General features: G+C 38.7%; 1 protein-coding gene across 3 annotated transcripts in view; it reads left to right on the forward strand.

Moving 5' to 3' along the window:
• The window catches only part of LOC127637167 (protein kinase C-binding protein NELL2-like), a 57,986-nt gene that overhangs the window by 25,928 nt on the left and 14,981 nt on the right, over nucleotides 1-17,077 (forward strand). For 2 of the 3 annotated variants that reach the window (XM_052118095.1, XM_052118096.1), the window contains exons 13-15: nucleotides 1,167-1,292; nucleotides 13,586-13,708; nucleotides 15,258-15,353. In XM_052118095.1, coding sequence (XP_051974055.1) covers nucleotides 1,167-1,292; nucleotides 13,586-13,708; nucleotides 15,258-15,353 — 345 coding nt within the window. The remainder of the gene's footprint in view (nucleotides 1-1,166; nucleotides 1,293-13,585; nucleotides 13,709-15,257; nucleotides 15,354-17,077) is intronic. The other variant, XM_052118097.1, reaches the window with a different exon arrangement.

The raw sequence follows: 17,077 nt of genomic DNA on the forward strand, positions 1-17,077 counted from the left end.
GGCTTATTAGATAATCTCATGAAGTAGGTGTGCAGGTCTCCAGTTAGTGTATAGCAACCTTTATATTTTTGGAGGGGGATCCCTCGCAAGATGATCGTCACATATGGGAGTCCTTGGCATCAAAAAGATGAAAATTATGTTTTTAATCAGTATTTTTGTCTTGATTTCCAGTAAAAAATATCAAAACATCTTTGAAACTTTATACATTTACTTGAGTTATTTTTATATTACTACCCCAATGACAAATTATTATGATATATTATTTTCACTTATTTTAAGCATAAACATCTCTAAATTTGATTTAGATACTATTCTTATAACAAACAATTTCCAAAGGGGTAAGAAAGATAAACTTATTTGAAGATATATTCTCTGAAATCAAGCTTAAGTATCTTAAGCACTTTTGCCTCTCAAGTAAAGTTATGTTGTTTTAAGAAAGTTTAGATATTTTTACCGAGAAAACAAGACAAAAATACTGATTAAGAGTACAATGTCTCTTTGCAGTGTGAATTTAAGAAATGTGAGAAAGATTATATAAAGTGTTCTAGTGGAGAAGAGAGTGGGAGGACCGAAGGACAAGTGTGTAACTCTGAAAAGTGTTAGAGAAAAAGCTGGAGGCTGAGAAAGTGAGGGAGGTGGAGGAAAGAGACATAGAAAGGAAAAATGTAAAGGTCTAAAGGTGCACCGTGTTTTCTTATAGTTTGCTAATGTGGTTTTAGAACTGAATAGAGAACACACAAACATTCACAGTACAGTGCATTATATTCATAAAGGGTTCATTTTATATTTCTGTCTTCATTCTTTCATCAAGGCTGCTAAACCTCTCTGTCGGAAGCAAAACAAGTTAAGATCAAGCTATGAACCTGAATACCAATCAGTTGTAGGCAGTGGTTTTAAATATTAATTAAAACATAAAAAAAATGGTGTTAGTGTTCCTGCTATTTTATAGACTTAGCCGTTTCCAGCAACAGTGTTAACAGTAATGTTCATAAAACAGAATGCTCATGATGTAATGACTTTTCCAACACTCTTGACAAACACTGTTAATGGGTCGCAGCTGCACTGTGAATGGCAGATCTGGCAATGTTTTTTTCCCAAATGTTTTGACAACTGGGTTGTGCAGATCATGGTGCTGAGTATAATTTGCTGGTTTGTGATGGTTGCAGATATCGATGAGTGTGCGGATGGGAAACACTACTGCAGGGAGAACACAATGTGTATGAACACACCCGGCTCGTTTATGTGTGTGTGTCACACCGGATATGTTCGTATTGACGATTACTCCTGCACAGGTGAGTCCAGAGCTCATTCAAATATCTAAATATACAAAGATGTATTCCATTTTTTATTATACAGAGATTGCACATTTTAGCCAGCAAAGTTATCAAGATATTGTGTAAGATTAATTTAATAAAAAACTGTGTTTGGATATTGGACACTCATAAAGTAAGGAATTTAGAGTAAAACAGAGGAAGAGACTCAAGAAGTTATAGAAAGATAAAAGAAAAATAGCATAGGATATGCTAGTACAAATGGTAGTCTCTCCTGATCTTTAACTAAAGCAAAGCAATTCAATATTATCAGGAGTGCAGCAAATGTATCCAAAGCAAAACACAGGGGAGCAGCTATGCAATAACAGAGCTGTAGTTCTTCTGTGACCTATTTTAAGGATGAATTAATTACCATATAAGGAAGACACCAACAAGGTTTCAGTCTCACAAACAGAAAAGCAAACACCAAATGCAAAACACTTGAAAAAACCACACCTGGGCTGCAAGGTGCTGCCATCACTTTGTCAAAAATTGTATCACCAAACAAAATTCAGCATTTACTTTGAACACGTAGTGCAAATGCATTGTTCTTTTGTGATCACTTCTGCTGATAGTCTCAGAAAGCCATTTGTGCTTAAGGCCACTCAGCTGTACTGTTATTATTTATTGTTATTATTTTTCAAGTAGTCTGCATCAGGCCTCTCTAGCAGTGGTTCTGAGTAGGTAATGGTCTCTGTTCATCTGAGTGCTGTGTGTTGTTGTTGATTTGTAATGAAATGGGTTAGATTGAAAGCATAAGTACTCTATGAAATAAGGGTTCTGTAACCTCATTGCTTACCTCATTGTTTTCTTTGAGCAAATAGCATGCGTATATGGATATAGTCATTGGTTGATTGGAAAATTAATTCAGAAGCCTTGTTTCTGCTGTTAATAGCAACAAGTGATTAGAAACACCTTTGATCTAATTAGAACGTATTTGAGTTCAGATTTTGTTTGTTGTTGACATTTTAAAGGCGAGAGAAGTCTCTTTATTTACAGCGTTTTGGCAGATTCCCCAAAACAGCAATCGAAGCTCAGTCCAGTAAAAGATCTCTCAGAGGCATAAAGTGATTCTAATTCTAAAAATAGACTTTTTTTACAGATTAACAAAGCCATCCATGGTCCAGGGAGCATCTAAAATGACACTTCAGAATCATGCATATGTTTATAAGGTTTCTGTTCTCCTTATCTCTTGAATGATGGCCTCTTCATCCATTAAAATCATCTTATGCCTCCCAAGTTTTCTCCCTTCTAGCAGGTCATCCTGACCCAACTTTAATTCAATGTTGGCAAAAGCATGACAGAAGGCAGGTTGAGTAAATTATGAGAGAATTATAATTTTTGGTCGAACTATTCCTTTAATAAAAATCAACCCCTGGGTCATAAAAGTGCATATAGCAATACTGTGTAACATCCTTCTATCACATCCTCTTTCACTTTATTTCCATCTCAGTGTCATCTTCTCATTTCTCACACCAGATCCCAATGATTACACGTGTCTGGCGTATTTCTCCAGTACATAACAGTTTCATTTTCTCAAACTCATCCTCCAGTGAACCAAAACTGCCTAACCAACTTAAGTCATAAATCTTTACACACACTCACATCAAAACTCACTTTAAATCGTAAAGCATATTTCATTTTATATGCATAAAACACACTGTAATCACTTCATATGGTTACATATTGACTAACTATCATTACTTTCTGCATTAATTTGATTAGTATATTAAATGATTTTCTTTATTACAGTCGTTGGTTACACAAAACATTCCTGTTCAAAATGGATTAACTGAATGATTAAATAAAAATATCCCATAAAACAGCTGTGCACTGCTGTTCTGTTGCCCTTTACAGTCATTTGATAAAATCATTACTTGCAGCAGTTATCAAATTAACTTGATGTAGTTAGTGTTTGATCACCTCCTTTCTATTCTCTCTTGACGAAATCTATGTAAGGGGCTATTCAAATTGAAACTTTTTTTTTAAAACCACATCCATCCATGCTATTTTTACATTGTTTTTCTATGTAAACATTAACTAGACAGGTTTTTTGACCACTGTGGTACTGTAACGTTCCGGTGTTGTCTGTCCTATGTTCTTTGTTTTTCACCCATCACGTTTATGTCATGTTTCCCGGTCTGCTCCGTGTTTTCCGTCTCACCTGTCACCTCTCCCATTCCATGTCACGTTTTCCCTGTTGTCCGCCTGTAGTCTCACTGTCCGAGCGTAAAAGTGCAATTCCCACAATTCGCGGCCCCTCTCACTGCCTGCACTCTTCATTGTTCTCACCTGTGTCTCGTTGAGTCTTCATTGTGTTCGTGTATTTAACCGTGTCTGTTTCTCCTTTCCCTTGTCGGTCTTTGTTGTAAGTTTATGCCTGTTTCCCATGCTTCCATCATTGTCTTCTCCGCTGTTATACCCGTTTATGCCTCCCGTGTTATGTTAACCCTTTGTTTGCCCTGCGTGTTTTGTTTATCTTTTTCCCATCGTGGATGTTTACTTTTGTTCATATTTTGTATTACCCTTATTGTCTAATAAACCTCCGCTGCGACTAGATCCGCATCCTGTGTCTGCTTCCACCTTCAATCGTGACAGAAAGACCGACCGCAAAAATGGATCTAGCAGCGGTTTTCACCACACTGGCCCAGGCAAATTTTCCCATTCGCGAGTACTCACGGCTCTTCTCCACGGTCGCCATCCACACCAGGTTCGACGACGCTTCCCTGAAGCTCATCTACCGGGGCGGGTTATCATCAGCCCAGTGTCGGGAAATGCCAGAATTCGGAGAGCACACCCTGAAGAAACTCATGGCCGACGAACCGCCCCTCGAGATTCCGGTCAGCGAGCCAGCGCCCACGCCTGCCACGGTCAGCAAGCCAGCGGCCGCGCCTGCCACGGTCAGCAAGCCAGAGCCCGCGCCTGCCACGGTCAGCAAGCCAGCGCCTGCCACGGTCAGCGAGCCGGCACCTACACATATCACGGTGAGCGAGCCAACGCCTACGCACATCACTGTGAGCGAGCCTGTCGCCCCTGAAGTCAGTGAGCCAGCGCCTGTAGCCTCGACCGTCCCTGAGCCAGCGCCTGTAGCCTCGACCGTCCCTGAGCCAGCGCCTGTAGCCTCGACCGTCCAAGAGCCAGCGCCTGTAGCCTCGACCGTCCAAGAGCCAGCGCCAGCAGCCAGGACCGTCCAACAGCCAGCGCCCCTCGAACCCTCTAGGGCTCTGCTTCTCGAGCTTTCCAGAGCTCCTCCTCTCGAGCTTTCTAGGGCTCCGCCCCTCAAGTCGCTCGAGCCTTCCAGGGCTCCACCTCTCGAGTCTCTCGAGCCTTCTAGAGCTTCGCCTTCTGAGCCTTCCTCAGCTCCGTCCCCAGAGCCTTCCAGGCCTCCGCCTCTAGAGCTGCCTACGGCGCCACCGCCCTCGGCTCCACCTCCTGAGCCATCCTTGGCTCCGTCTCCTAGGCCTTCCTCAGCACCATCTCCTGAGCCCCCAGAGCCTCCCTCAGCTTTATCTCCAAGGCCCCTTGGATCAGCCCTAGCCCTTTGGCCTCCTCCCAGGCCCCCTGAACCGGCCCTTGCCTTACGGCCAGCCTCCGGACCATCTAAATCCGACCCTGCGCGGGCAACACCTCCCAGACCACCGAAACCTGTCCCTGCCCGGTCAATACCTCCCTGGCCTCCTAAACCTTTCCCTTTGTGCACCCGCGGACTGCCTAATTTCCCCTTGTGCCCCCGTGGACTGCCTAATTTCCCCTTGTGCCCCCATGGACTGCCTAATTGCCCCTTGTGCCCCCACGGACTGCCTAACTGCCCCTTGTGCCCCCGTGGACTGCCTAATTTCCCCTTGTGCCCCCGTGGACTGCCTAATTTCCCCTTGTGCCCCCATGGACTGCCTAATTGCTCCTTGTACCCCCTTACTCTGTCTTTGTGTGCCTTGTGTCCCCTTTGGTCCGTTTGTTTTCCCTCCCTTCTAGCCCCTCTTGCCCTGTACATCTGTTTATTCCTGTTGTTTTTTCCCTCCTGTCTCTTAGGACCGTCTGGACTCCGGTCCTTTTGAGGGGGGATTATGTAACGTTCCGGTGTTGTCTGTCCTATGTTCTCTGTTTTTCACCCATCACGTTTATGTCATGTTTCCCGGTCTGCTCCGTGTTTTCGGTCTCACCTGTCACTGCTCCCATTCCATGTCACATTTTCCCTGTTGTCCGCCTGTAGTCTCACTGTCCGAGCGTAAAACTGCAATTCCCACAATTCACGGCCCCTCTCACTGCCTGCACTCTTCATTGTTCTCACCTGTGTCTCGTTGAGTCTTCATTGTGTTCGTGTATTTAACCGTGTCTGTTTCTCCTTTCCCTTGTCGGTCTTTGTTGTAAGTTTATGCCTGTTTCCCATGCTTCCATCATTGTCTTCTCCGCTGTTATACCCGTTTATGCCTCCCGTGTTATGTTAACCCTTTGTTTGCCCTGCATGTTTTGTTTATCTTTTTCCCATCGTGGATGTTTACTTTTGTTCATGTTTTGTATTACCCTTATTGTCTAATAAACCTCCGCTGCGACTAGATCCGCATCCTGTGTCTGCCTCCACCTTCAATCGTGACAGGTACATCTCGCTGTAGTTTCAGTGTATTGCACAGGAACGCTACCATTTTTAGACACTCAACTTATAAATATGTGTCACGATTGGTAACATCGTGCAGCCCCTCAAATACAGCCATTTTTGAAACTCAATCGGAAGAGAATGAACAAGCTCCACAATGTTATAAAACTAAATTTCAAGGTTTACATATAGCGCACATCCAACACATTGCATCCAAATATATTAATGCTCAACCAGCATAATAAACTATCAAACAGTCATAACATTTGAAACATTCATGAATGGAATTGGTTACTTACGGTTTTGCAGTCGATTCCAAAAGTTTTTTTAACTGCCCCATCTTTCAATAACAGTTCCTTTGCAAAGCTTGAATCATATTGTGACTAGTTCACAAGTAATCCATGCTGATATGATCCGAAAGCTGAAGTGGAATGGACCAGACCAGACAAGTTTTTTATAAAAGTATTGCTTGTACCACTCTTAAAACATGGTGCACATCACCAGAAACACATTAAAACGATCAAAGATGTCCATCTAGTGCATTTTTACATGATTTGCAAAATCGTGCCCAAGATGTGTTTATACTAGGGCTGTCAATCAATTACAATTTGTAATCGAATTAATTACATGGTGTCCCGATTAATCGCGATTAATAGCTTATACAAACATTTGCTGAGAAAGCCCCACATATAACAATAATTCAATACATAATGATGAAATAATTATACATAGTTATCTTTAAATATTTATAATATATATATATATATATATATATATATATATATATATATATATATATATATATATATATATATATAAAAAACATTCAGATAATTAAAATGCATTAGATTCTTGTGGCAGAAGAGTTCATCATTGATGAGACGATACAAAAAGCGGCTTTAGAATACAATGTTTAGTTTACTACCATATTATTGAATATACGTCAATCATTGTCACACAGTTCACAGCAATCCATTTCACAAGTTGGAGATTTATTATGAGGGCTTGTTTAAGGACCCATCAATGTACACATGCGTTTTTGTTTTAGAAACAAGCCAAAGGTACACATAGTACACAATACTACAGATATATTTTACAATAATGCCAAGACATTATATTCATTACATTACAACTTTGGAGTTGTTGGAGGTACAAAGAGTATTTAAATAATATTTTAAGTGTTTACAAAAAAGTGCAAATAGGGGCTTTATAGACATAAATTTACTCTTATGTATAAAAAAAACTTGGCAAGTATGAATCTCTCATGACAGATAAGACCCATCTCGTCTCACCTCTTCACCTGTCTGACTGAGTGCCAGTGGGTGCGGCCAAGGGTGTGACATTGTAAAAGCGGGTATTGATTTCTTGCTGTAGGCAGTCTTTTGCTGACGTATTGGTCCTTGTGATGTCACAAAATCCACAAATCCCAAACATGCCGTTTTTGCAGCTTGGTTAATGTTCTTTTTCTATTGAGGAGTAACTGAGTTCTCAGACTTACAGTATGTTTTTATTGTAGAATGACCATCCTATATCATACCTGTCAACACTCCCGTTTTTCCTGGGAATCTCTCGTATTTCACACCTATCTCCCTACCGTTTTCTTATTTCTCCTGGGAAACTCCCGTAATTTGTATGGCCCAAAAATCATTATATGAATAATCACATCAATATATTATTCCAAGTTTGTCCAGTTGCCAGATCTTGTATGAAACGCATCCTACTCACCCTAATTGTTTTTTATTGGTTGAAAACTGTGTAACTGTTGATGACTTTTAAGTATCTTTTGTGTCTAGTATAGCTTTTTTAGTGCAAGAAACCTTTCGGTCAGAACTAACTCATACTGTTGTTGACTGGTTGAAAGCTGTGTAGCTGTTAATGATTGGCTGAAATCTGTGTATATGTTTCAGTAATTACCAGGAGTGTCTCAGTGATGCTGGCTTTCAGATTACAAACACCAGCAAAACATTATTATTTTCAATTATTCATGTGTGCAGTCACACACAGAGAGATATTGCATATTTTGCCTGTGGGATTATTATGAGATAATCTGCAGGCTGCACATCTGTTGAAATTGGAATTCATTTGAAGCAGTTTTTTTATTATTATTATTATTATTATTATTATTATTATTATTATTATTATTATTAACAGGAATAGACATTACCTGATATAAATGAGAACAATTTTAATCAGTTCATCTTATTGTAATGCAAAGTTCTTAAAATTACTGCAATTATAGTAATTACTCTCCTGAGGTCCCATATCTGTTCAGTATAGCCCTGTATTGCCTTCACGTTTGGCTCAATGATGTTTATTAATTACATCATTTACTCCACAATAAACAACCTTGTAGGCATGATAATAGGTTTAGTAGGTTACATGTATGGTACCAGTCATTCGTTTTTGTTGTTGTCAAAATTCAAAAGGGTGAGATGGAGTTAACAAGGCTCATACTAAGGTTTCTCTTTTGTCTTTCTCTCTGTCTTTCTCACACAATACTTCATCAGTTCCTCTTGAGCAGTCAGCAGATGTTTAGCTAAAAGGATGCTAGTCTCCAATTATCTCTTTTATGTGCTGGACAGAGCTGTTCATGTAAATGTTTCTTTAAAACAGTGGTTTATCTCCTGCTCAGAAATCTGAAAGATTTTACCTCTGTTTAGTTCACCCAAAAATGAAAAAGATGTAATTTACTCACCCCCTTGTCATTCTAAACCTGTATGACTTTCTTTCTTCCATGGAATGCAAGAGGAGACATTTTGAAGAATGTCCATTCTGCTCTCTTCCATGTAATTAAAGTGGAGGTGGACCAAGCTCCAAAAAAGACAAAAACCACCATACAAGCATCATGATAGTAATACATGTGACTCATGCACTGTATACCAAGTGTTCTAAAAACCATATGATAGCTTTTTTGAGAACCAACTGAAATTGAAATTGTTATACTACATTCACTTTCATTGTAAGGCAAAGATCAGCTTGGACATTCCACTGTAGCACAAGTTTGGAAGTATCTTCCAAAAGCAGGCATTGATCATGAAACCAACTCAATGACTTAAATTTGAATTTAAGCTGCTTTGGTATGTTGAATGCTTGATAAGTGACATCTTTGAAAAGAACAAATGTGATTTTCTTCTGTTATTTTTTCAAAAGAAACAAAGAGTTCAAACTGATTATCCAAGCTTCATCAGTAAAGGATCTTCGATTTGCCTGGTGATGCATCCTGAGATGTTCAAAAGCATCTAGCCAATCAGTGCCCATTCATCAGTCAAAGTGCATTTTAATGAGATGATTTAATTACATTTTGAATGGGATTTTAATGAGACACAAGCAATTTAAAGCCGTTTTGATGTGAATGTGTGTAAAGATTTATGACTTAAGTTGATTAGGCAGTTTTGGTTCACTGGAGGATGAGTTTGAGAAAATGGAAACTGTTATGTACTGGAGAAAAAGACACCAGACACGTGTAATCATTGGGATCTGGTGTGAGAAATGAGAAGATGACACAGAGAAGGAAATAGAGCGAAAGAGGAATTGATAGAAGGATGTTACACAGTATTGCTGTTTGCACTTTTATGACACAGGCGTTGATTTTATATCGACCAAAAATGATAATTCTTTCATCATTTACTCACCCTTATGCCGTCTCAAACTTGTATGACTTTCTTTCTTCTATGGAACACAAACAATAGATTTTGAAAGGGGTACAAGGTGTTTTTATCCATACTGTAAGGTCCAATCTTTCAAGTTCCAAAAAAGGACTTAAAAGCAGCATTAAGGTAATCCAGTCTCCTTGGTGGGATCGTGATTTGTTGTGCAATCACACTTCCTTGCACTTGACACAATGTATGTATTACCTTTAATACACGTTCAAGCTTTTTGGAGCTTGAAAGTGTTGGATCCCATTGACTTGCATTGTATGGACAAAAAATCCTCATCTCCATCAAAATATCTTTGTTTGTGTTCCATATAAGAAAGTAAGTCATACAAGTTTGAGACGGCATACAGGTGAGTAAATTTGGTTGAACCATTCCTTTAAAAATAACAGATTTAGTTTTTGTTATATGAAGGTCTTACCAAATTGTTTTTCTATTTTTCAAATGCCGTTACTATATAGTTACATAAAATTCAAGCTATAAAATTAGCCTTTGCAAGACAAAGGTGTTGGCCATTTTATTACAATTTTAAATAAAGAAAATATATATAATATATAAATTCCACCACTTTCATCTCCACCAATGTTATCAAACAAAATGCTATAGTTTAAGATGTGGTGCAATGGCAATTCATATAATGACAAAAATTACACTGTAAAATCGAATTAGTTGACTTTATTTAGATTTTTTAAGCATGTGGTAGCATGTGCTTCCACTGTCAGAGACACCGTGGAGTCATGCACAACGAGCCTCGTGATAAGATGTGTGGATTTACGGTCTCTGAAGGAGAGGCAACTGAGACTTGTCCTCCACCACCCGGATTGAGGTGAGTAATCGCGCCACCACGAGGAGCTAGTAAATTAGTGGGAATTGGGCATTCCAAATTGGGAGAAAAGTAAATAAAAAAATATACAAAAAATATAACTATTAGTATTTGCAGTTTAAATTATCCTGCATGTAGTATAAATGTACTATTGTTAGTAGACAAATTGAATAAATTAGTGGGAAAAAAGTTTTTTTCTTTTTCTAAAAGTCCACAGGGCCAAAACTGCCCATAGACAGAGGCACGCCCAGAAGCTATGAGTGTGTGAGTAAAAGAGAGTACTCATATTTTCTATTTTTCACCTGGTGGTATAGCTGACAGATCTGAGAGAAAGTGAATGAATATTGTATGTGTTAGAGTAAGAGAGGAGGAGACAAAAACTTTGTTAATAGGGCTAATTAGGAGGATAATTGGTGTCACTTTAGCTGTCACAGGCAGATGAGCCAAAACTCTGAGAAGATGAGAGGTCTTCAGATAATCAGACCACACAAAAACATCCACTGTGAACAATCCATCTCAGTCAAACACCCCTCTTGGCAGGACAGTAATATCACTGATTGAGGTAAACAGAGCTGGCATCAGGGGAGTTAATGGTGATGGATATTGGACCAAATTGTTTATTGGTCTAAATTTCATATTCCTTTGGGTCTTTACACGTTTCATCTTTTCTTAAACAGCTTTAGGATAGAGAAGTAAAAAAATAAAAAATAAATGTCACTGTTAGCAATCAGTTGTTATTACAGAGATAGATCTCTCCTCTCTCTCTCTCTCTCTCTCTCTCTCTCTCTCTCTCTCTCTCTCTCTCTCTCTGTCTGTCTCTTCTCTCTCTTTCTGTTGATTGCTCAGTATAATAGATTTATGAGGATCACTTGCATTTCACCTCAGTTTTCATAAAGCAACTTCACAATTCTGTGTGAGAATCTTTCAGCCGCTTTGGGAACATCCCCCAAAGCGAAATAGGTTTTGAAAGAGAGGACCTTTCATTGACTTAATTTCATTGATGTTTCAGACAGATTGAGTGAAGCCTTTTTATAGCATCAGGTCACCTGGAGGCCATCATATGACTATAATATTGTGATATGACTTCATAATCACATTGACTGCAGGATAAGATATATATATGTTATTTCTTTATTTTTTTTGTATTTTTTTTTTTTTTTTAAATGCAGCTCTCTGTTCTGTTAAATGGTATATTGATAGAAATCACAGAGTTTTTGTAAATGTATGTGGCTCAGGTGGTAGAGCGGGTCGTCCACTAATTGCAGGGTTGCTGGTTCGATTCCTGGCCCACATGACTCCACATGCCGAAGTGTCCTTGGGTAAGACACTGATCCCCAAGTAGCTCCCAATGGCAGGCTAGTGCCTTGCATGGCAGCTCTGCTGTCATTGGTGTGTGAATGCGTTTGAATGTATGAATGAGATGCAGAGTAAAGTGCTTTGAATACTAAGGTTAAAAAGGCACTATATAAGCGCAGACCATTTAAATCACTTTGTTTGGTAGTAAAACTACGGCATGTTAGAATCAAAAAGAATTCAAAATCTGTTCCCACTTTCACTATCATTTCCACTTTAGCACAGTTCAGTACAGCCTGATTACAAACTGTTCCCAGCCTGGATTTATTTTTCCATGCTCAACCATGCTGGTGGAATGGCTTTAGTACATGATGACTCACGATTGTCAGTTTGTCAACTCCAAGGTAACTCATTTGTATCTATGGAGCTGGCAAAGTTAGCTATAGTGAGGCTAATAAAATGTAATAAAATATTTATATATACATATATGTTTGGTGTATCTTTATGATTTTATAATGATGGTAGAACTGTCACCTCAATGTAGGGAGGGTGCTGGTTCAAGTCCTGGCTCACCCAGACCTTTCTGTGTGGAGTTTGCATGTTCTCCCTGTGTTCGTGTGGGTTTCCTCCGGGTGCTCTGGTTTTCCTTACAGTCCAAAAACATGCAGATTAAGTGAATTGGAAATTCTAAATTGCCTGTAGGTGAGAGTGTGAATGTGTATGTTTGTGGGTGTTAGCCCAGGGTGTTTTCCTGCCTTAGGCCCGAAACAGCTGGGATAGGCTCCAGCACTATCCATGACCATACACAGGACAAGTGGCTTTAGAAGATAGATGGATTGATGGTTTAGCTAGTATACATAGTACATTATTTTTCTACACGCCTTTTTTGCCTGGGAGGTACAGTAGATTATGCTAGCTAGCTCATTAAAACTCATATAATATATGATTATGTTACTCATATAATATTTGTCAATTAATGTCCTTTTTACCTTGTTTAAGAAATTTACCTCAAACCCCTCAGAAAATGATGGTAAACCCCTCAACTTTTTCTGTTTGCTTTCCTTTTTGCCACATGGGACATGTCTTTCCTGTGCTTTAGCAGAGTAAAAATCAGGGGGAAAAGCACTCCAAAAAATTTGAATATACAATCATCCTTCATAGTGCACTCAATCCAATTTTTACCTCCCACGATGTTGCCAACTGACATATTTGTTAAGTATAATCAACCACCACAGTGGAAAAAGAAAATGTAGCTTGACAAACTGGCCCGTATCAGCATAGAATGGCACACCTTCACAATGAGAACCATTTGGCCGATGGTGGAAAATCATCTATAGAGAAAAACATCAGTATTAAAACAATTATTATATAGCTATTTATTAAAAATCTTGTAAAATGCATGGGGACATCTGGAAACATTTTTGAGTGGTGACTCAAACTAAATAAATTGTCTAAACCAAGTGATTTACTCAAATGAAAATGGTACACTTTGCAACTAATTGTAATCTTCTAGAACAAAATTACCCCACATAATAAACTTTGGGCATTTCAGCCCTTTGAGTATTTACCTCCCAGAGAGAGAGAGTAAAAGTGCAAAAACTCTTTGACAGCATCTCAAATATGCAGACAACCTTCTGCAAAGACTGTGGAATATTTTTTCTGTACAATAGTGTCAGTTACTCCCTAAGCATCATGCTCATACACATCTGACACCAACCCTTTTCAACACTTTATTTCTTCTCTCTGACTCTCTCTCCCTCCTTCTGCCTGCTTTTCATCTTTGAGACAGGATTTTATTTCCTCAGAGAAGAAACAGCAGAAAGGAGGATAGAAAGTGCCGAACATGCGAAAAGTTTGTGGAAAGTGTGCAAAACACACAGACACACAATGACTCACACTCCTCTTTTGTTTTCAGAGCACGATGAATGTGTGCGTGGATTGAATACCTGTGATGAGAATGCTCTTTGCTTCAATACGGTTGGTGGACACAGCTGCACCTGTAAACCAGGATTTGTGGGTAACGGCACTATCTGCAAAGGTAAGTACAAACACCTGCATTAAGCAATAAACTGTACACAATTTTTGACTAAGTCCATGTCCACACTAATATGTTATCAGTTGAACGCATTGACTGGTATTTACACCTCTCTTCCACACTGGAATGGTGTTCTCCTTCACTGGATGTTTTCCATAATTCTTGATTATTTCCCTTGATGTTGTAATTGTGATGGATTTTGATTAATATCATTTATTTTAAAATAAAAAACATTTGTAGGGCATCTGCTTGCTATATTCTTTATGAAGGCTACACATCCAAAACAAGCTGAGAATTGTGTTCCTGAATTACTTTATTATTGTTTGATACATCAGTAAATTAAGACTTCACATTGGCACATTGCTGAAAAAAAAAAAACCTGATATTAATATAAAATATAAAATATTGACACCATGGAATTCTGTAATTAACTATTTTCACGATTATTTAATTGAGACAGCTGGACATTTTTATATATGTAGTTGTTTATAATATATGTTTTGGCGGTTGTATCTCAGGTGGTAGAGCGGGTCGTCCACTAATCGCAAGGTTGGTGGTTTGATTCCCGGCCCACACTAGTCCACATGCCGAAGTGTCCTTGGGCAAGACACTGAACCCCAAGTTGCTTCCAATAACAGGCTAGCGCTTTGCATGGCAGCCCTGCCATCATTGGTGTGTGAATGAGAAAGCACTTTGAATACCGCTAAGGTTAAAAAAGCGCTATATAAGTGCAGACCATTTATCATTTTAAATGTCATTTGTATTAAGTAGATCTTTAAGAATTACTGGAGCTAAAACTGAAAACTTCCCACTAAACTTATCCTCTTCTTAGCAAATTTCACTGTATGTTGCCTACTTTTAAAATGCAATAAATTAAAAAATATTTTGATGTGCATTGCATACAGGTGACAGTTTTACCTCTTTGGTTTGCCAAGTTTTTAAGTTTGTTAAAAGTTAGTAGGTTTGGTAAAATGTTAAAATGGATGCTTATCGGAAAAAAGGTGCTGGTTGGCTGATGTTTTCAAGATTCATAGTGTGGTGTTTTAATAAGAGTTTTGCATGAATTGCATGCGGTCAGGCTTGTGTCTTAAAGTTTACAAATTCATCAAGCACAACTGTATACTCTGCTTTGTTTTTGGAATTATGTATCTTATTACATCTGGATGGAGGGAAAACTCTGTCCAAAAAAGTAAAGAAACATGTTTCTTTTCATTTTCTTTGGGATTTTCAGCAGAACGTAATGCTGTGTCATAATATAAGTACAATTTTAATTTGTTCCAGAATAAATTACAATATGTACCAGCCAGAATTTATGCTAGTTGTCAAATGTCTGGCTTTCGAGACCATGTCTGGATTATAGAGCAGAATTCCAGCTCTGAATAATTATGTTAGTGACCTTAGTTACCACGCATGAACAAGACAAGTAAAAACATTTGGTGCCTCGGAAGACCACTTGAAAATAAATAAGCAGAATTCTAGTGTGTGTTTGTACTAATGTGGTTCAGTCTTGCTGAAATATATGTGTTTACCCTTGTGTCTTGTGTTTGGTCAGCACTCTGTGAGGGTCAGTGTCTAAATGGTGGTTCCTGCAATGCTCCAGATACCTGTGTCTGTCAGCAGGGCTTTACTGGAAAGAAATGTGAGACAGGTAAGAAGCAATTAGGGAATCGGAAGGTAATTTCCTGTAAGCTGTCCATTAGGGTGCAAAACATATAGTGCATTGAAGTCTGCATCATGTCCACACACTGTGCAGTTGCCCCTCAAGTGTTTTCATATTATACTGCTTGGACTGAGTTGTTGAAAATAGTGTACTGTGCCATGGAAGAGAGGTGACTTGTTTTTTATGGGTTTTGAGCTGGTGAAATACCTTTCTCAGATGCATTCTAAGAAGCTGAACATGCCCAAAGATCCAGAGATACAGACTCAAGGGCAAATTTAAGGACTTGTGACTTTATTAAATGCAGATAATGGCTTGACATTGACTTGAGGACCAGTGACTCAAGACTTGACTTGGACTTGAAGTGGATGACTCAGCAATGACTTAACACTTAATGTTATGTGTTTTTATGACTAGTAATAAAAATCCTTTTTAAAAACATTATTACGACAATGTTGAATTGATACAAAAAATTTAGCCACGGACATGCATTCTCGTGTGCATAATAATAAAGTGCAAACATATTGGCTCGCCAATTCTCCCAACTATTATACTTAAAGGGTTAGTTCACCCAAAATATTCTCTCATCATTTACTCACCCTCATGACATCCCAGATGTGTATGAATTTTTCCTTTGCAGAACACAAATGAAGATTTTTAGAAGAATATTTCAGCTCTGTAGGTCTATACAATGCAAGTGAATGGTGATGAGGCCTTTGAAGCTCAAATAAAGTGAGCATAAACATAATCCATCAGACTTGGTATAATCCATGTCTTCTGATGTGATCCAGTTGGTTTTGGGAGAGAATATACCACAATGTAACAGCATTCTCCTTTGCAATCATGATTTCAAGCTTGATTATACTTCCTATAGCACCATTTAGCACTCTAAACATGTGTCAAACACTAGGAAGTGTAAATGAACTTGAGGTCATGAACGTGCCTAGAGACTGCAATGGCAAGATGTACTGTACAGTGATAAAGGAGGTATATTTTGGTCTGTTAAGTCTGTTAAGAAAGTCATACATATCTTAGATGGCATGAAGGTGAGTAAATGATGAGAGAATTTTCATTTTTGGGTGAACTATCCCTTTAATTTAATCCAAGCACAAGTGCAAAATTTCAAGCAAAATTCTCAAACAGGTTCACACAGGTGTCCAAGCAGAGTAACCACATATAATTCATCACATTATTTATGGACATTTGACCACTTTGACCACTAGAAAGTGTTGTAACTTTGAATAGAATTAATATACATTAAACCTATTATTTCATCATTTTAAAACCTGACAGAAGTTTTCGTTAATTGTTTTACTTTAAAAGGGTGCTTCTGAAATCTTTCTTTAAAATAAATGCCATTTTACCTTCGGTGCTAACAGAAAAGATGGACATGAATCTCTTTATAGGCATGGGGATCAGTGTGTGTGTAGGAGAGGGAGAGACCTCATAACCTTTTGCACAACATTAGCCAGCAGGCCATCTGCCGATGGATTTTGCAAACCGGTCCAGCACCCCCTCACTTCTATGTGTGAGTGACAGAAGCATGATGAAGGGAGAGTGAAAAAGAGAAGTGAAGCTAGAGCAAATGAGGAGGTTTGGGGACTATTGGAGACAGCTGGTGGAGAGATAGAGAGGAAAGAGAGTGAGGTGTGGTTTCCTGACTCACCGTTCTTAGAGGAAGCACTAGCTGACACACAAATTCACTGCTATGTGAT

This window comes from Xyrauchen texanus, chromosome 45 (assembly GCF_025860055.1).
Source record: "Xyrauchen texanus isolate HMW12.3.18 chromosome 45, RBS_HiC_50CHRs, whole genome shotgun sequence".
Classification (NCBI taxonomy): Eukaryota; Metazoa; Chordata; class Actinopteri; order Cypriniformes; family Catostomidae; genus Xyrauchen; species Xyrauchen texanus.